General features: G+C 50.5%; 1 protein-coding gene across 3 annotated transcripts in view; it reads right to left on the bottom strand.

The window, feature by feature from the left end:
* WWC1 (WW and C2 domain containing 1) overlaps positions 1–19,987 on the bottom strand; it is a 158,285-nt gene extending 138,298 nt beyond the window's left edge. For all 3 annotated transcript variants that reach the window (XM_081503780.1, XM_081503781.1, XM_081503783.1), the window contains exon 1: positions 19,014–19,987. In XM_081503780.1, the coding sequence (XP_081359906.1) occupies positions 19,014–19,132 (119 nt within the window). In that variant the 5' untranslated portion in view covers positions 19,133–19,987. The remainder of the gene's footprint in view (positions 1–19,013) is intronic.
* Between the last annotated feature and the right edge of the window lie 481 nt (positions 19,988–20,468).

Here is a 20,468-nt window from a genome sequence, read left to right as displayed (position 1 = left end):
ATTATTAACAAGAAAACCAGAAAACCCAAATTAAGGAATTTAGTGCTTTTCTATACAAGGGAAGATGCAAGAATCTGGGCTGAGGTACACATGAAGCCATTCCTTTGATGTGCATCTCAGCTATCTCGGGCCTGTATCTTGTATTTTTCACATCCTGAACTTCCTTGGGGCTCACCGAAGGGAATGGCTGTAGTCTGACTGCGGCCAGATGGCAGGTATTCTTTTCCTTTCTGTGTTCCCTTAGGGCTCAAAAGCTCACACTGGAGGGATGCAATCGCTGACGACTGGACATCCTTGTTGACTGACATGGCAGGAAATACTCCGTGTCTCATCAGCAACTGTCTGAAGGATTCCTAGAGCCCACACTTAACATTGGGTGTTCCCCTCAGCGGCTCTGCCCAGTCACCTACAATTCAGCCAATCCTTTCTCTTCAAAGAAACAAGGAAAGTTCCGAGTGGACCACGGTGACACGTTAACAAGTCAATCTACCTCCGGGGCTGCGGTCCTATGTGGTCACAGCTGTCTGGGCTGACCCTCGAGTCTCACCAGGCCAGGTCTTTTTCCAAAGCCACCCTGTTCCCCTCCCTACCCCACATATACACAGAGAGGCCGAGATCAGAGGAGTTGCCCTGGACTGGTAAAGCAGGTTTTCGTGGTGCTCAAGTTATTAAGAATAAGGAAATGCATTTTGTTTTTCAGAGCGAGGAGATGGGCCACATTCTTCAGCTCACAGGCACCTGGCTCTCCCTTTACCGACTCCATGAAGGCAGCCGGTTCGGGGCTTCTCCTATCTTTGTGCAATTTCTGCTGAGTCGACATTTCTCAGTTTGGCAAATGGTAATTTGGAACCTCACACTGAAAACGGTGGTAGTGATCTCTGAGAAAGGCTGGGGAAAAGGACTGACTCTTGGGCGTTTCATGGTCTGATAGCTCTATTCTTTGACCCGTCCTGCCTGACAAGGCGAGGGGGTGTTGAACATTCTAGAGGCCTGGGGTTTGGGGTCAGGCTTGGGGCTGGCAAATCACCCTTGAGTCATTTTTCTTCTGCATCACCACCCCCACCCCCATTTTTTTTTTTCCTGCTGGAGTTTTTCTAAAATGTAGATAGGGAGCTAGGCTTCCACTCCGGACACCTCAGGCCCACATGGGTGGGCTGTGCCCCAGGACAGCCAGAACCCTGGACTCTCCTTGGGTCCAATACTTGTTCTCTGGCTCCAAAACTTAACCGAGGACTTCAGGTTGACTGAGAGGAGAATCGGAATACGGCAGCTTCCTATTGGGAAGCGTTGACTTTTCACCCTCTGCTCTGTGGCTTCATCAATCCCTCTCAGCTGCCTTCACGTATATTCAGGGATTTATTAGTTCTAATTATGTACACAACTTTGTGTTGAGCCTGGGAAGATTTGACAGGATGCTTTATCATTCAGTAGAGAACACAGATATGAAAAAAATGACACCGATGTGGCAAGAGCCGTGTTAGAAGGAGGGCACAATGGCCCCCTACATGATCTGGGACAAAGATAGCAAGGTGGGCTCCCAGGAAGAGGTGATCCTACATCCGGGTGTAGCAGCACAGAAAGGGAGTACCACCAGCAGGCAGAGAGAGGACCTGGTTTATGCAAAGGAAAGAAAGTGCCTCACGGGCAGTGGGAGGAGAGGTTTTCAAGTTTAAGGTGGATTAGAATGGGCTGGGGAGCCTAATAAGAATGCAAATTCTGGGAAATCTCACTGAGATTCAAATTCAGTTGTTTTCAGGTGGGGGCCAAGGAATCTGGGTTTTATAAGCTTCACAGGGGAATGAGGCAGGGAGATCTGTGGACCACACTCTGAGAAACTCTGCTTTGAAGAAATGCGGCAAAATGGCCATCCATGGCTTTGACGGGATATTGGTTCATTTTTCTGGAATGTCCCCAAAGTGACACATCGGACAGCTCACTGACTCGTTCTTCAGTCATCTTACACAGACACACAGACAACATCCAACAAACTGGAAATGAATGCAGGGAGGGAGTCAGGGCCCTCGCTCACCCGAGGGCACCGGCTCTGCACTCCCAGGATGCTGGTGGGCGGTTATCTCAGGAATGTGTCCGGGCAAGGTCCAGGCTTAGGCAGGAAGGCTGTTCACAGGTGAAGGCGGTCAGGGAGCAGTGATGGGAAAGTCCTCTGGGATTCTGCCACACCTCCCCACCACCCTCCTGCCAGGAAGGTGAGGCGGTCCTCAGTGGCTTTGTACAGACTTCTCTGCAGCCTGAGGCTGACTCCCTGCCCCTCCCACCCCCGGGGGCCCCTCATGGAGACTGCCTTCTCTAGCCCTGGCTCAGCCACCCCACTCAGGCTGCACTAGGCGGGGCGGGGCAGGGGGTGGGAGGGAATGTGTGTGGAGGGGCTGGTGGGCCCTGGCTCAGCTGGCCCCCAGTTTTGGCCATCAGCACTGTTTCTGCTAGTCCCCACATGGCAGTATCTCTGCTCTGTTCAAAGATAGTTTCAGGGACAGAGTTGCACGGAACCTGCTGTTTATTTCCCTGGCTCACACCCCTGCCTGGGAAGCTTATCTGGGACCCAGACCTCCTTGCCTTGCTCTTGCCACTGTTGTCTAAGGGCTGGAATCCTGCCTCTGTAGTTTCTGCCTGGTGCCTGCCGGGCCACCTCCTCATTCCATGTTACAGCCAAGGGACACTGCCCCTGCCACCAAAGATCCCATCTTCTGACTGTCCCTTGCCCCCTGGGGGCAACAGTGGTGGACCGCCCTGTAGCCTGCATCGGCTCTGACCTCTGACCTTGCTGGTGGGCATGCTGCAGACCAGTCAGAACCCTGGACTCTCCTTAGGTCCCATACTTGTTCTCTGGCTCCAAAACTTAACCGAGGACTTCAGATTGACCTTTTCTCAAGGCCTTTTCTCAGCAGGTGCGATCCTCTTTCCACTGAGCCTTCCCCTACCCCCATTTCCAGATCCAGCTTCAATCCTTTATCCCAAGTCGAGTTTCAGGAACAGGCTGAGAAGCTTCTGGTCCTCGGTAGTGTTTATACCTGGATGTGAGAACCCACTGCTTACTGATACTACCTGCTATCTGTGTCTAGAGGCAGAGTCAGCTACAGAACAAAAGAATAAAACAGGGCCATGCAAACATCAGTCGTGTTGACTGGCCAGTGCTACTCAAACATTAACCTGTGGAAGGACCACTGCGGATCTTGTCAAAATGCAGTCTGAGGTGGAGCCTGAGAGTCTGCATTTCTAACCAGCTCCCAGGAGATGCTGGCGTGCTGGTCCACAGTCCCCACTTCCAGGAGCAGGAGTCAGGGTCACACAAATGAGTGGGAACTTGTCACAAGGGGGATGAGGCCAAAAGTGGGGCTCAGAATGGAGCATGTGCTCAGAGAATAACCACTGGGTCCCTGAACTGCCACAGCATTCCAAAAAATGGACTCTGGGGGTTCTGAGAAAGAACAGCCTCGGGGTGCCAGCTGCCCACAGCCTCACCTGAGTGGACAGCTCCCATGGGGGTGCATGACCCCTGAGCCCTGATGTGGTTTCCTGTAACCAGATGAGCCCAGGTCAAGGCCGGCTCTGTCATCTTTCCAAATGAGTGTCTCGCAAGAATCTGAACTGGGGACATGGAGTTAGCTGTGGTTGCTGAGGTGAAGAATTACGAGACTGGCTGGCGCTGCGAAGGTCATATGGGTCACCTGCAAGCTAATGCTGTGATGATGTCATGACTGTTAGCATTCTTAAGTAATTATTCCGGGCCTTGCTCTGGGCTGTGTGTCCTAAATAAGAGAATCCATGCTGTAATTCTCACAATAACCCTCACAATGAATGGCAATCTAATAGCATGAGCTCTGGGGCCAGAGAGCCTGAGTTTGAACCTTAGCTTTGCGACTTTCTAGCTGTGTGAACTTGGGCAAATTACTTATCCTCTCTGCGCCTCCACATCCTCATCTATAATGAAGACAGTACCTCCCTCAGAAAGTTAGTGTGACAGTTAATTGAGCTAATAACTGTAAAGCACTTAGAGCGGGGCTTGGCAATCAGTAAAATCTGGGCTATTACTTTATTACTCTCAGCCTTATTTGTGTAGAGGAAACTGAGGCTCACAGAGACTAAGTAGTTTGCCTGGGGGCCACACAGCAAGTTCAAAGCACAACTAATTCATAACGCGGTTTACGAATGTATGAACGAACTTTAGGTTTGTATAGTCTGTATAAAGGTTTCAGGAGGTAGCAGAAACCATGACTCCAGGGGTGGGTGGGGGGGTTGAGGAGGGAATAGAGGGGCACGTATGGAGACACTGCTTTTCACGGAATCCAGTTGTAGCTCCTATCACTCCGGTGGCGGGGGTTGCTATGACCTTCCTTAAATTCCAGTGAAACCTCTAATCTCACAGTAGCCTCTTTCCTAGAGCCATGTCATGTGGGCCTCACTGCTTTTGACTAGAACAGGCGTGACTTAAAGTAGATCCCCTCCAGCAGAGCAGTGGGGGGAGATGGCAGATGATGGAATCTTCATGAAGCAAGGGGCCAGTGAGGGAGGTGGCCCTTCAAAAGACAAGGTGGGCATGGTTTCAATGGCCACCAGTGGGTGTGGCCTGTGGGGAGGTGGGGTTTCAATAGACACAGGTGGGGGTGGCTTTGATGGACCCCAGTGGGCAAAGCCATTGGCTGAGTTGGAGACTGGATTCAACTTTAGATCCATGGTAGTTTGAAGTGCTTGTCTGGGCAGAGAAGTAATATCCAGCAGGAAACTGGAAATGGACACCTGAGGTTTCACTGCAGAGGAGGTGGTTGAAGGCTTGGGGACACAGGCCACCACTAGGGAGAAGCTAAGGGATGAGAAAGACCACCGGTAAAGGCAGAAATTGACAACACCGTTAGATGCTACAGGGAGGTCAAGGAAGATGCCATGCATGTCGCCTGATGACACTTCTGGAACTTTGGTCAGACTGAAGACTTACTCTTGGAAAGAGAACACCTGAGCGCTAGAAACGTCCATAGATGCCTGAAGAAAGGAAGAGATGTTTTGGATGTGAGGACCGAGAAGTAGGCCAGGTTATGGGGAGAGGCTGAAGCGATTCTAGTCCCAGTTGGGTCTCTAGAATGATTTGGGACAAGTCTACTGATCATCACTTCTTAAACTTAGGATGGTATCAAAGGTCCATCAACAGAGGAATAAAGAAAATGTGATATACATGTACAATGGATTACCACTCAGCCATAAAAAAGAATGAAATTTTGCTACATGCAGCAACATGGATGGACTTTGAGGGCATTATGCTAAGTAAAATAAGTCAGACCAAGAAAGAATGATGATATCACTCACATGTGAAATCTAAAAAAATACAACAAACTAGTGAATAAAACCAAAAAGAAGCAGACTCACAGATATAGAGAATAAACTAATAGTTACCAGTGGGGAGAAGGAAGAGGAGAGGGGCAATGTAGGAGGCGAGGGTTATTAGGGGACCATATGAAATCATATGTGTGAAACTTTTGAAAATTGTAAAGCAGTATAGAATTGAAAGAATCTTTCATTCAAAAACAAAAGAAAGAAAGAAAGAAAAACACCTCTTGTTGCCACTACAGTGAGTGCCATGATCTTCCAAATAGAATTAAGAAAACTCAGTTGAAGAGGTCACATGGTCATCACTATAGATGAATAGCAATCCATCTTTCTTTTTTTTTACTTAAAGCTAAAAGCAAACAGTTTTTCTGACTGCAGAACTTTTAAATTCTATAACTTGACGTGTGGTGTCATTTACAAGGCCTATTATTTTTGAACATCCTCTTTATTTTCCCGATCTGTAAGGATTTGGTTCATGTTCTCATTATGGGTCTGTAAGCTTCATGAGGAATGATGTCTGTCTTTGGTCACTGCTGTACCTGCTTCTTAGCACCATTCTCACCAGGAATGAAACACACCAAGGTAATGGCATTCTTTGCTCTCAATTCTAGCCAACATGCAACAAAAGTGGAAGGTAATTCGTGCATGGCTGGAGCCACTTCAGACCTGAGATGACCCAACTGACTTCTAGGGAACCCCAAACAAACATCCTGATGGATGTGCCACTGGGCAAGCAAGAATGCTGCAGTCCAAGCCCATAGGCCCTTCAGACACCAAAAGTGTCCGAGGGGAGTTTGATTCCTGATAAGTCTTTCACCCTGAAGTAACAAGAGAAGGGGCTCCCTTGAGCACAACGGTCTGTGAAGAAGGTGAAGCAAAGATGCTGATCACCACAGGGGACAGGGAATGTGAGCTGAATCTTGATGCAAAGATGTCAAGTAACGGTGACATCTGGCGCAAGAAGTGCAGAGGTCCCGCTTGGACGACAAGCATTTGGGGGGACTTCCCTGATGGTCCAGTGGCTAAGACTCCACGCTCCAATTCAGGGGGCCCAAGTTCAATCCCTAGTTGGGGAACTAGATCCCACATGCCACAACTAAGACGTGGCGTAGCCAAATATATAAATAAATATTTTAAAAAAGAAATAAGAGTTTAGGGGTTGATATAAAAATGTTCTCAGGCTGATGACCATTTCAACAGGCTGCATCTACCTGTACCCGGAAGGCTCTTCAAACCTGGCCAGATTTTGCTGGCGACCACCCACAAAATATCTTATGGCATTCTGGCTACAAATTCTGGCCAGTAATTTCCAGACTTCAGGGGGCAGCAGAGTCCCCTGGGATGCTCCTTGAAAGACAGCTCTCAGGGCTCCCAACCACCACCCCCCAATCAGAGTGTCTGATTAGTAGGTCCAAAATGTGACAGGAGAGTCTGCAGATCTAACAAGTTCCCAGGTGAAGCTGATATCCTGGTAGGGGACCACATTTTGAGAACCACTCAGGCCTGGTGACCAGTAAGGAGGCTGAAGAAACACCCAGGGTCCTCCACTAGCAGCTGGCAAATATCTGTCTCATATCAGTAGTGGGAATAAACCACTCAGGCTGGTTTGAAATGTTTTGAGCTATTAAGATACCCCTCCCAGTCTGTTGACCAGGAAGATGTGTATATGTTTAAGTATGATCCGTTTTTTTCCAGACAAATGAGAAATGGCTTATGTCCAAAAAAATTCTGGTGCTCAAAATATGTGAACTGAGCAGAAACTACTAAAGTATAGATAAAGCTAGCAAGGAGACCTTAATCACCGCACTTAGAACTATACGGATGGTGACCTTGAATTTGATTCTGACCAAGCCTGCGAGGTAGGTTCTAATGTATTCCCATCTTGTCAGTGAAGAAACTGAGGCTCAGGAGGCTTTAAGGGGCTTAGCCAAGATTGGCGAACTAGCCAGTGACAAGGCTGAGATGGACAGTCCAAGTCATGGTCAAGGGGAAGAGCCATGGACAAGGCCTCCCTAGAGGATTCTGTTGGGGCAGGGGGAATCTTGCCTCTTCCCCCCCTGCACTTCCTAGACTTGGGATAGGAGAGCTGCTTGGCACAGGTTCCCCGGCTCAGCCCCGGGAGGAACAGGGAAGACTGTCCTCTCTGCTCCTCTCTGTGACCACGGATACGCGACTCCACACACTCTCGGGTCAAGAGAACGTCCTCCCTGGATCTGCTCAGCCCTCTTGCTTCCCTGTGCTGTATTTCACAATGTGGGAGAAAACCCTACTGGACTGTGCCACCACTGAGGCTTCGGGTCAGCAAAAGAACCAGAAAAAACTGCTCGTAGCATCATAGGGATGCAGGTAAACAGGGCTTGCTCCTGAAGTCACTTCCTTTAGCCCACTTAGCATAAAAAGGAGGGCCAAGCTACCTCATCTGCCTTCTTCGGTTCCCTGTTTGTGAATCAGAGATTGAGATGGTGCTCCCCTACTCTTCCCACTTCCAGGTTACTGTTGAGGAGTCAATAAATCAACTGTTTGTGGTGTGCAAAGCACAGGGCACAAACCAGCAGCACCACCTATTGGAAACTCAAATTTCCGGGCCCCTTAGCAGCAGTAAAGAATCCGCCTGCAATGCAGAAGACGCAGGTTCAATCCCTGAGTCAGGAAGACCCCTGGAGAAGGAAATGGCAACCCACTCCAGTATTCTTGTCTGAGAAGTCCCATGGACAGAGGAGCCTGGCGGGATATAGTCCGTGGGGTCACAAAAGAGTCGAACACGACCTAGTGACTAAACAACTGACTCAAACTAGGGGTAGTGGTGGGAGTGGAAGGGTGGAATTGGGGTTAACAAGTCCTCGAGGTGATTCTGATGCTTCCCCAAGTGTGACGATCACTGCTCTAGAATGTAAACTCCATGAGGACAGGATTTTTGTTGGCTTAATCACTGCTGAATCCCCAGTGCTGGAATAATGCCCAGCATATTTCAGATACTCTATCCATTTACAGGCACTCCATAAATATTTTTAAACTGAGTCCAGATGAAACAGGAGAGGAAAGAAACCAAGGTTCAGAGAGCCTGGGATTTCTATTTTCATAGCTTGATGACTGTTTCTCACTAATTTGTAGTAAATGTCATGAGTTGGAGACAGTCTTGTGTTACCCTTACATTCCTATCTTTGGAAGGCACAAAGGTCTCTCAGATCCAAATCTAAGCTCACACCACAACTACCAACTGGTGTCTAAGACAGGGTCATCCATCCATCTTCCCGAGATGGGTCAAATTCTAGCAAATACCAAGCCCCTGGTCATAATGTAATTTACCTGTTTAACTGTTTGCCCATCTCCCTCACCCGAGGGTACAACCCATTGTAGCAGGGACTTTGCTCTGATCCTCGGCTAGGGCAACGGAGCCAGAAGCCCAGTAGGCACTCAATAAATACCTGCTGAATGAATGGCCAACTCAGGCTGGGTGGGACGCGATAAATACCAATGCCCTTCTGTACCACCTCCACGCTAAAATCAGCAGGTTCTCAAACGGCTCTTCAGCAGGGCACAGGGAAGCCCCAATGAAGGACTAGGATATCAAAGCAGTTATCAACGAATTCCAGAGACACCCCCCCACCCCCCAGGTCCCACAACAGCCGTTTTCGCTCAGCCATGACCACTGCGATTCATTACCCCTGCCTCACACACCGCCCTGGTGCCAGCTCCCTGGCAAGAGTCACCTCACTCCAGAAATTCCAAAGAAGGGCTTGCCTCTGATAAGACCAGGGGGAAAAGAATTTATTGGTTTATTTATACAGTGAGTGCCCCAAGGTAGTTTGCAAACTCTGATGTCAACGTGGCTCAAGTGAACCCTGGCAGCAGGAAGAAAGTTGAATTGGAAAGGAGGCAACAATGGTTCTTGTTCCTCTACCAAGGCAAAGAAGGGTAAACTCGCCTAACTAGTCCCAGCTCCCGTGTGAAAGCCTGGTGTGTAGCAGGCACTGAGTAAGATCCGCCTTTCCTCTCCCCACAACCCTCAGGGGTAGCTAAGCCCTCCTCTTACCTGTGCTTTACACAATTGAGAAGGGATTTGTTCAAGGTGACCTACTGCCTGGAAATGACAGAGGCAGGACTTGACTTGGTAGCCTCTGGAAATCTTTATGGAGACCTTATCCACTGCAGGGAACTGTGTGATATGTCAAACCAGCATTGGGCTGGAGCAACACAAACATTTTCCTCCATAGTGAACGAGGTATATATGCTAATAGGTGTGTTGTTTACGTCTCTGTAGTTAAAAAGGTCCCTTTTTCTTGGCTCTCCTCCCCTCTTCCTTTCCTCTCTCCAAATGCACTGAAAGGATTGCAGTGGTGCCAGGAGTCCGGCTCTGTAATCAGACAGACCTAGATTCAGATTCCTACTCTGCCCCTTTCTACCTGTGCAACCTTGAATTGGTCCCTTGGCCATTCTTAACCTCAGTTTCCCCATTTGCGAAAGTAGGAAAAATACCATGAGCAAAAGATTGTGCTTGTCACACGCCAGGTACTAGATAAAGATGACTAAATATAACCATTATCATCGTGATTGCCAGGGGCCAGTTATGGTTCTCACTGTGATACAAATGCACGTGGAAGAAATTCCTGGACTACACAGTGCCACGCTCACTGAGCCCTACCTACCCAAGAAAACCCATGACAGATGCAGGATCAGAAGGCTGTCCCAGGGTCATCTCATCCTAACAGCCACCTGATGCCCAGATCTTTATATTTTATCCTTCCTAGACAGGTACCAGTCAGTGGATCCTAAGGGCAGCCCAGAGACAAACCCAACAAGTAACTGCCACTGGGCGAGGAGGAAGCCAGCCTGGGGCCAGCCGGGCTGCCACCAAACCGGGCCCGGCAACAGCAGGCAGCCGGCTGGGGAAAGTCAGCAGCTGCCGTTGGCCTGGTGTCTTGGCTGCCAGAGAGTGATGAATGGAGCAGGGAAAGAAAAAAAGCCAACAAAGGTGTCCCTAATCTTGATGCAGCTTCATTTTTTTTTTTTCCTGGCCGACCATTGAAGGAGAACTTAAGCTTCGGTCCTTTTTCTTTGGCAGACATTTGAAACTGAAAGATCCCGTTTCTTTGCAGTGGTGAGATGTCATGGGTAGAAGCACTGAAGAAGTGATGGGCGTGGGGGGGTGTTGTGCAGGGACATAACCCACTGCACTAGTCCTTCCCCCCCCCGCTCTCTTCTCCACCCCCTCTCCCTGGTCCAGCATCTTTATAGAATGTTCTATGTTCTTCCCACACAACAACAGTGAACACCCCCTCCACCCCCCCACCCCCCGCCCCGGCCCCGTTATTTTGGCAGGAGCTTTGCTGCTCAGGAGCCAGAGGCTTAATGGCCCGCTGGTGAAGGTTAAATAACAAAACGCCACTGTATCCAGTTTCTGAGTTTTCTCTTCTTTTATCTCAGTCTGAAACAGGGATCCAGGGCAGCTGAGAAGCTTGTCAGCAACCAGACTCTAGCTGTTCCACCTAAGGGTGTGAGGCTGGCCGGCTGGATCCTCCGTGTTGGGAGAGGCAGGGCATGTATTTTTCACCCGAACTCAGCCCCTATCCAGCCCTCCACCCTGTCTAAGCAGAAGCACAAGGAGATGCTACCCAGGCCATTTCTCCAGGGGAAGGGGGCTTCTCTTATCCTGGGCCCCTCACTGAGCTGGGGGCAGATCCTCATCTCCTAAAGGCAGATATGGCTGGAGAGAGAGCTCCAGGCGCACTCAGCATGGACAAGCAAGTGCCGTGAAGTTGGCACCCCCGCAGATGCTGCCAAAACCTGACCGAGGCTTCTGCAGCAGCAGGCCAGCCACCTTCCAACTCCCACTTATTCTAGCCTCGTCTCTCCTTCTGTGCACCTGAGCTTGGCGTTCCAACCTTCCCAGTAACTAAGGCAACCTGACTCTCTTCTCTTCAAAAGGGCCGTGTAGCACGGCTCCCCAGGCTCCCAGGGGAGTGGGGAATCAGGTCAGTTTGGCGAGGCCAAAAGCAGGAGGGGCGGTAACATGGAGGAGCTGCCTTAGTGGTTACTAAGTCCCTGGCTGTTGGGAGCATTTACCCAAGCAATTTGGGAATGGCTTTGAACTTCCACACACTGCATCCTTCAGAGTTTCCCTGCCTCCATCTCTGTTCTCGGCCTCCCTCCCAGAGCTCTGGTTGGCTGGCTGCTCCCAGAGGGTAGCCTTTTGTGCCCGCTGGTCTCCCAAGCCACCATGTGGATTTCACTGGCTTTTCTGATCAAGCCTCCTTGCCAGCATCTTTCCCTGAGAGCCATAGCAGGCTGGCCTCATTTTAGGAGTGAATGGTAACCTTCCAGCCCAGTTTGTCGACAAGGCATCTGGAGTCCTAAAATGGCTACAATGAGGAGGGCATGGCAACCGCTCCAGTATTCCTGCCTGGAAAAAGCCCCATGGACAGAGGAGCCTGGCAGGCTATACAGCCCATGGGGTGGCAAAGAGTCGGACACAACGGAGCAACTAAGTACAGCACAATCTGCGTGTGGATTCAGGAGTTCAACCACCTGGGCTCCAATCCTGGATGCATCACCTAGTGGTGGTTACCTTGAGCAAATATAAATTCATAACCTTTCTAAATCTCTGTTTCCTTATCTGAAGATGGAGAGAGTAACACTATTTACCTTATATGGTTGGCAAAAGGATTAAATGAGATCATAATTTAAAACACTTCACATGCAGCCCAGAGTACATATTAACATTTAATATTATTCATTTGTGGGTTCCAAAGCCTCTTACTTCTTCCTGTTAGCTAGATTCGTGCTTTTTACCTTATTTCTTTCTTAATAAATGACATAAGATACTCCCAGGCACTGCAGATGCCCATGAGACATGTAGATCATAAATTCAGGCCTTGGAAGAAGACGAAAAGCTCTCTCATAATTGTAAAGGCCCAAACTAAAGGTATTAGTGGATCATTAAGAGCAGAAGCATGGAGAATAGAGGCTTTGGGTAAATTCCCTGGCAGGCTGGTTATAATTCCCGCTTAAGAAAGCATGTCAGAATGTAAATTGGTGGAAAGTGACATTAGTCTGACAATAATCTTAAATCTATTTAAATTGATTACAAAAATAGTAGTGCACTTGCAATTGCTGTACTTTGCTCGACACATAACACATTCCTATGACACGACTCACACATGATTGTGATGCTATGAAAGAAACTTGCTGGTCGTCAGCATAGCCAAAAAGGATTACAGAAAATAAACCACAAGCATAAAATACCCTCAAATTATTACAGTGAATGAGAAGAAACTGGGTCTGATTTTCAAGGAAAAGTTTACGTAAGAGAATGAAGAACGGAGGCCTTTCCCTGGTAGCTCAGTTGGTAAAGAATCCACCTGCAATGCAGGAGACTGTGGTTCAATTCCTAGGTTGCGAAGATCGGCTGGTAAAGGGGTAGGCTACCCACTCCAGTATTCTTGGGCCTTCCCTTGTGGCTCAGCTGGTAAAGAATCCACCCACAATGCAGGAGACCTGGGTTTGATCTCTGGGTTGGGAAGATCTCCTGGAGAAAGGAAAGGCTACCCACTCCAGTATTCCGGCTTGGAGAATCCCATGGGCTGTATAGTCCATGGGGTCACAAAGAGTCGGACACAACTTAGCGACTTTCACTTTTCACCAGAGACTCAGGGTTGACATTTGCTGTGTGATCTGGGGCAAGACATTGGTTTCAGTTTCATCAAGTGAAATGAGAGGGCTAGACATGACCAGAAAGGTCCATACCAGTTGCAAACTGCTACAGAACTGCTAGAGGCTATTGATATTTCTCCTAGCAATCTTGATTCCAGGTTGTGCTTCATCCAGCCCGGCATTTCGCATGATGTATTCTGCATATAAGTTAAATAAGCAGGGTAACAATATACAGCCTTGATGTACTCCTTTCCCGATTTGGAACCTCAGATATGCAGATGACACTACCCTTATGGCAGAAAGCGAAAAGGAACTAAAGAGTCTCTTGATGAAAGTGAAAGGAGAGTGAAAAAGTTGGCTTAAAGCTCAACATTCAGAAAACTAAGATCATGGCACCCGGTCCCATCACTTCATGTCAAATAGATGGGGAAACAATGAAAACAGTGAGAGAGTTTATTTTGGGGGGCTCCAAAATCACTGCAGATGGTGATTGCAGCCATGAAATTAAAAGACGCTTGCTCCTTGGAAGAAAAGCTATGACCAACCTAGACAGCATTTTAAAAAGTAGAGACATTACTATACCAACAAAGGTCCATTTAGTTAAAGCTATGGTTTTTCCAGTAGTCATGTATGGATGTGAGAGTTGGACTATAAAGAAAGCTGAGCGCTAAAGAATTAATGCTTTTGAACTGTGCTGTTGGAGAAGACTCTTGAGAGTCCTTTGGACTGCAAGGAGATCAAACAGTCCATCCTAAAGGAGATCAGTCCTGGGTTTTCATTGGAAGGACTGATGTTGAAGCTGAAACTCCAAAACTTTGGCCACCTGATGCAAAGAACTGACTCATTGGAAGAGACCCTGATGCTCGGAAAGATTGAAGGTGGGAGGAGAAGGGGACAACAGAGGATGAGATGGTTGGGTGGCATCACCGACTCGATGGACATGAGTCTGAGTAAGCTTCAGGTGTTGGTAATGGACAGGGAAGCCTGGCGTGCTGCAGTCCATGGGGTGGCAAAGAGTCAGACACGACTGAGTGACTGAACTGAACTGAACAGAACTGGATGGAGACTTGGTCTCCTTTTAACTTAAGTATTTTCTAGGTGAAAGTGTTAGTCGCTAGTCGGTCCGACTCTTTGTGACCCCGTGGACTGCGCTCCTCTGTCCATGGGATTTCCCAGGCAAGAATACTGGAGTGGGTTGCCATTCCCTTCTTCAGGGGATCTTCCTGACCCAGAAAGACCCTGCATTGCAGGCAGATTCTTTACTGACCTTCTAGTAAGAGCTAAAAGATTTGACATTCCCAAGTGTCTACTGTTATGTGAGGCTCTATGGTAGTTTCCCTGCCCAATTTAACTTATTTCATGCTCATAACACTCATGCTCATGCTCCTGACAGCTGATGTATATCATCCCATCCTAAAGACAAAACTGAGGCTCAGAGAATACATAACTTGCCAAGGTCACTCAGATAATAAGCAACAGATCAAAGATGCCAGTTTCAAAGACTCTTTCCATTTTCTTTTGTTTTTAATTTTATCTATTTGTTTATTTATGGTCCCGCCATGTGGCCTGTGAGACCTTAGTTCCCCAACCAGGGATTGAATCCACAACCCCTGTGGACGTGCAGAATCTTAACCACTGGACCACCAGGGAAGCCCCCTCTTTCCATTTTCTATACTGCTCTCTGAATAATTGTGACCTGGCCACACCACAATGGCAGCAGGTAAGTGAAATCATGCCTGTCCGGGCTCCATTCCCCAAGGCTGAATTCCTTAGGCAGTAGAGCAGAGGTTTTTGATTCTGCAAGGGATTCCAGGCAGCTGAGTGGTCAGAAATGTGGGTTCTGAGTTGACACGCCTGGCATTCGCATCTCAGCTCCTCAGAAGCTGAGTGGTTTTCTCCAAACTTAGGCCCCCTAAGCCTCGAGGTTTCTCAGGTAGATAATCTACTCCCAGGGTTGTTAGAGGGATTAAAAGAAATCCTCCATGTAAAGTGCTCAGCAGACTGCTTGAATACAGTCAGTGCTCAATCATTATGTCTCAGCTAAACAGGAGGGCATACAGGTAGGGGTGAGTGATAATCCATGGCAGGGGTTATGAATCTGGGGTTGGCGAACCCCCTGAAAAGATGTGCCAAAAGCCCTGTTCATGCTTTTCTTCGAGAAATGTCCTTAACCTCTGTTGGAAGCTTCTAAGGGTCTGTGACCAGAAGGAGATTAAGATCTTTTGCCTGCTGTAAAGCCCAACATTTTACACTGTGAATTGTTCCTGTAATAACAGGGTTGGCAAAAATTCCTCTGCATATCATGAGAGAAGTTGCTGGGTTCTCTCCACAAGGCCTGCCAGCCACGTGGGCCTCCAGCACTGATCACACAGACACAGAAACTGTTCCCACAGAGCTCCCAGGTGATTCTTGGAAGAAAGTCTGAACACGGCGTCCCCCCCACCCCCCGACACACACACCGAAGAGCAGGAATTAGGCTTCAGGAACCTTCTCTGGCGGGGCCAGTTCCAACAATCCATTCTTCCTCAGAGAACAATCAGTGCGTTTGTTGTTGCATACCACTAAGTTAAATACACCTGGAGTGCTGGCCCTTGGCTGGAAGCTTCCAGAAGCATCCGGGGTTATTCTGCTGAAGGGGTACTGCTCCATGGCCAGGTCAGCAGCACCTGATTCCCCACGGACCTGGCACCTTCTAAGACCAGCCCTACCTCAGGAGGAGCCCGCAGAGCTTGGCGGAGCCTTTGGCCCAGTCGGCAGGGCCCCGAGCTGCCCACTGGCCCCTCTCTGGTTGTTGGGACAACCATCCTCAGGAATTTCGGCCTCCCAGTCTTCCCCTGGGTAAGAAGGGGAGAGAGTTGGCAAGGCTGGCTGCCTGGCTGCTCTGCCAACCCCCTGGTGAAAGGGGAAGCTGAAAACTGGATTCCCTACCCCCAGCAGCCTCCACGGCGGCGGACAGCACACAAAACAGCTCAGGCCCGGAGGGAGGAATGTGCCAAGACATTCTTCAGGGTTGGTAACCCGAGACGCTATTTTGTTCTCTCGGTGGCTAAGAAATCACTTTTCTAACTGAAGGACCATTTGACTTACTTCTTTTAAATTCAGGGGAATGGGCAGGCATATCTCCTTGATTCAGATAAGGAAAAAAAAAAAGACAAATGCATCCACACACAGATATACAGACAAACACACACCCAGGCATATCTCCTGGATTCAGATAAGGAAAAAAAAAAAAAGACAAATGCATCCACACACAGATATACAGACAAACACACACCCAGCAGAATCTTTTTTCTTTTATGTGATATTTAGTTTCATAGCATTAACCAGCTGCAGAGATGTAATCACCCTGGCAGAATTTATCCCCCCCCCAACCCCACCACCCCAAAGAAGTCTGGCTCTTGTTTAGCTTTGTTCAATTTTTTCGTCCTACTTACAGCTCCCTCACCTTCCTGCCTACTGCCTCCTTCCCAATTCTGCCATGGAATCAGGGGGGATAAGGAGTACATATTTGAGAACTGGCAGGGGACCTCAGAGACCATCTCATCAACTTTCATCTCTCACCAAAGGCACGCTTGCACCTCAGAGAGGTCAGGCCATTTGCCTGAGGCCACACAGATAGGGTGAGAAGGTTGAACTCCCTTCTGGGGTGTGCGGGAGGGAATTCCAGGGAGGCAGAGGTGGACGCCCTCTGTTCAGCTGTTTCCCCAAATATTCAAAGTTGGCTCACTGCAAGAGTGAGCTCAGAAATCCTCAGCACCCCAATATCAAGGGCCCCACCCCAGGCTGGTGCATGTGGGATGACCGGAGATACCAAGGCACAGTGTAAAACCAGTGAACAGCAAGGCAGAGAAAGTGAGCAGTTCCTTAAGCGCCAATTATGTTTTTAATTCCTCTCCATTTCTTGCCTAAAAACACAGGCTGCAGAGGCCTGTTGCTGGGGCCATGGACTGGCCACAGGAGTGAATTCAAATAGAAAGGCACTTCTCCCCTCCACTCCCTCCACTGTACTTTTTAAAGGTTCCTTTCTCTTTGGAGCAGTAGACATCGCTAGTTTCCCATTTGCAAAAGTGGCTAAAAAGAATTCAGCTTGGGTTGATTTAATGTCAAGTATTAAGTCAGCAATAACACAGGTGATATAGCAAAAAAGGTGGTTTACATAATACTGAAATTTGGGAAACTATGCTCTAGCCAAGTCAGTTTTCCATGGAAGCTATACAGCGTGCCCTCTTCCAAGGGTAAAGAATGACTGCTGCTTAAGCAGCTTTCTGCAGCTGTGTTATCCTCTCCATGCCTCAGAGAAGTTCCCAGATACAGGACCTGGGGTGAGTTAGGAATGCCCTCGACATTCAACTGCTGACAGCACACTGAACTCCGCGGCTGCGGGGACCTAAAATGGGGGAGGACACACAAACTTGAACTTGTGTCTGTTTTAGGTGAGGACAAGGGACTGTGGAGGCAAGAATTTCAGAGCTGGTAAAGAATTAGGCAAAAGGCAGAGTGGTGAGAAGATCAAAACCCCCAAGCCATCCCACCTCCGGATCTCAAAATTTGTCTCATGTTTGAAAATGGGAGCTGGGCCCTGATCTTCCATATCCCTTCCACTTTCAAGAGTTCCACTATTACCCTTTCCCTTCCAAGGAAATCATTTGTCTGACCAACAGGCAAACAGGCTCAGAGGTTAAAGCAGCTTGCCCGTGGGACACTGAGCTCTTCAGCATTAAAAAATGTCTCTTTCGGATTAAATTGATGAGACATTCAGCACAGTACTGAACTCAGAGGCGACACCCAGTCCATGTTGAATGAATGAACCAAAGTGCTCACAGAAACTATGAGCAATCTCAGCTCACATTTTCTTTCTTGGTTTTTCTTTTTCTCAACTCTCATCTTGATTACACACCCCATCCTAGACTTCTGGAGCCTCCATTCCCATCCCACAAGATGAAGCAGCCAAGCAATTCAGCTTCATTGCTTTACCAGCACTTGACACCCAAGGTCACAATTACCAGGTGAAAATTCCACATTCCTGGGACACTGAGCACAGAGATGACAGCAAAGGACAACCAGCGGTCCCAGAGGGTGGTCCTTCCTCCTCCCCGCCCCCCCCCGCCCCCCGGATATTCATGCTTGCAAAAAAAAAACGCCAAGCAGTCAAAACCGAGAGAAAGTCTGGATGCTAAGAGCCACACCGGCCATCTCACACTCCACCTGCCTCAGCAAAAAAAAAAAAAAAATCCAGTGCTCCAACCGGCGTGGTGCCCACCAAGGTCAGGACGCGCTGGTGCAGGATTGAGGAACCCCGGTCCCCAGAGGAGAGACGATGGGCAGCGCTTTACGGCGGCCTCTCACCTCCATCTACATCCTAACAGCTTCCAAGTTGCCGTGAGATTCCTGGAGAACCAGTCTCCCCGATCAGCCCTCCCCCGCTCCTTCCTCCCCTTCCCACTGTCGGCCTCCCGGCCCCGAGAATGCCGCTGCGCCCGTCTCTCCGAGCCTGGGAGGCACCTGTCAAAAATCACACTCCGGGCTGCCTTCCCCGGCACGCAGTGTCCTTCCTCCAGCAGCCTCCCGCTGAGTCGTGGGTGCCTACAACCCCCCTCCAAACCAGATGCTTTCCCATCCCCCCTGCTCCCCCCCCAACTCCGTGCCGGGGAAAGCCTCCCCGGGAAGCCCCAGCATCACTCGGCTAGATCGCTCCCCCAGCCCCCGCCCGACCTAACTAAGGGGGGGGGGCGGGAGGCGGGGCTAGAGCTTAAGGTCAAAACTCTCGGCAGGTGCCGGCGGGGGGCTGAGTCCTCCCTCAGAGGATGGCGCCGGGTGAGCGGGTAGCCTGGGCCAAATCACCGGCCGACCCCTCCTCCCAGCTGCCCACCCGGCAGGAGCCGGCGGTGCGGAAGGGCACGGGAGGTGGGGGGGGGGCACACTGAAGACAGCGCAAGAGGCTGGCAGAGCTCCCCGGCGTCCCCCGCCCCGTCCCGGCTGGTGGCCCTTGGGGCAGGAGAGGGGTGGGGGGGCCACACGGATCCTACCTGTCCCGCGGGTCGATCCAGCTGGTGGTGCGGCTCGTGTGGTCTATGTAGTAGACCTTGCCGTCGAAGTCGCGCGCCTCCTCCCAGCCCTCCGGCAGGGGCAGCTCCGGCCGGGGCATCTTCTCGAGCGCGGCCCGCGCTCCCCCATGCAGCTCCCGGCCGCCACGGGGGCCCCCCGGCTCAGCGGCTCTGGCCGGCTCCTCTCGGCTCGGGCGGCCGCCGAGGCACCATGATCGGGGTGGTGGGGGGGAAAGGTGGCGCCCGCGGACTGGGGGCCCCTAGTGAGGGCCGGCCGGGGTGGCGGCGCTGTCCATGCGGCCCTGCGGCTCCGGCCCGGCGCCTCCCGCTCCTCCCGCCTCCGGCCTCTCACGCTGCCATGTGCGCCCGCAGCGGCGCGGTGCGGGCCCGGGTGCGCGCCCGGCCGGCGGGGCAGAGCGAGCCGAGCGCAGCTGCCGCCTGTCCTCCTCCGCGGCGCGCGGCGCCCTGCAGCCTCCACGCCGCCGCCGCCGCCTCTCGCTCCCCCGAGCCGGGCGCTGTCCCCGCTCTCCCTCCGCCGTTCAGCGCTCGCTCGGTTTGCGATTCCTGCCTGCGCCAGGTGCGGCTCGGGCCGTGCAGGTAACCGCGCTGCCCCGGAAACTGGAGGCGGAGCGCCGGGCGCCAGGGTTCCCGCGTCCCCTCCCCGCGCCCAGCGCCGCGAGGGCGGGTCCTAGGGCTCGAGACGCGCCCCCTCGTGGGACAGTCCCAACCGCCGGCCGCCCCTTCGCGGCTCCTGCCGGGAGGAATGGGAGCCCGCACTTTACCTGGGTCCCGGACCCAGGCTGGAGCCCCGGGAGGTGCGAGCCAGCCCCGCTCTGCCTCGGCTTCCCGGCGCTCCGGGCTGTCTCCACCCCGAGTGGCCGGGCTCTTGGCACAGGTGTCCCCAATCTTATAACTCCCGGCTTCTCTCTTGTAGAATCAGGAGTCAGGCAAGAAGTGGTTAAACGGAAACATTCTTGCAAATCGGGGAACATAAGTTTTCCAGGATCTCTGATCCCTTCCCCCAACACACACACCATCTGTCTCCCTCTTACTCTATTCTTTCCGCGCGTTGTTTCACCCATCCCCCCACCCCTCGTACTTGCAAGTGTAGCTGGCTCTTCCCCGGGTCCCTAAAATGAAGAGTGCTAGGCATCTCCTTCTCCCCAATCCCCAAGGACCTCCAGTGGGTGTCGGGGAGGCACTTAGTAATAGTAATGATGTTGTTGTTCATTAAATTGAATACGTAACCTGTCCCAGTTTCACCTGCTCTCTTCGAGATATTAGTTGATCTGTCATGGCTTTCGGGGGATAGGGGTTATGAAAAAGAAGGAAGCAAACAAAGCAAAATTCCATGTTGAAAAAATGAGAAATTTTAAAAATCCATATTTCTTGAGAAATCAAAAATTTGTAATTATTTAATTACAGTTAAGAATCAGC

The sequence above is a fragment of the Giraffa tippelskirchi genome, chromosome 6, assembly GCF_054371585.1.
Source record: "Giraffa tippelskirchi isolate mGirTip1 chromosome 6, T2T-mGirTip1v1.2.pri, whole genome shotgun sequence".
Taxonomy (NCBI): domain Eukaryota; kingdom Metazoa; phylum Chordata; class Mammalia; order Artiodactyla; family Giraffidae; genus Giraffa; species Giraffa tippelskirchi.
This window is presented reverse-complemented; position numbering and strand designations above follow the sequence as displayed.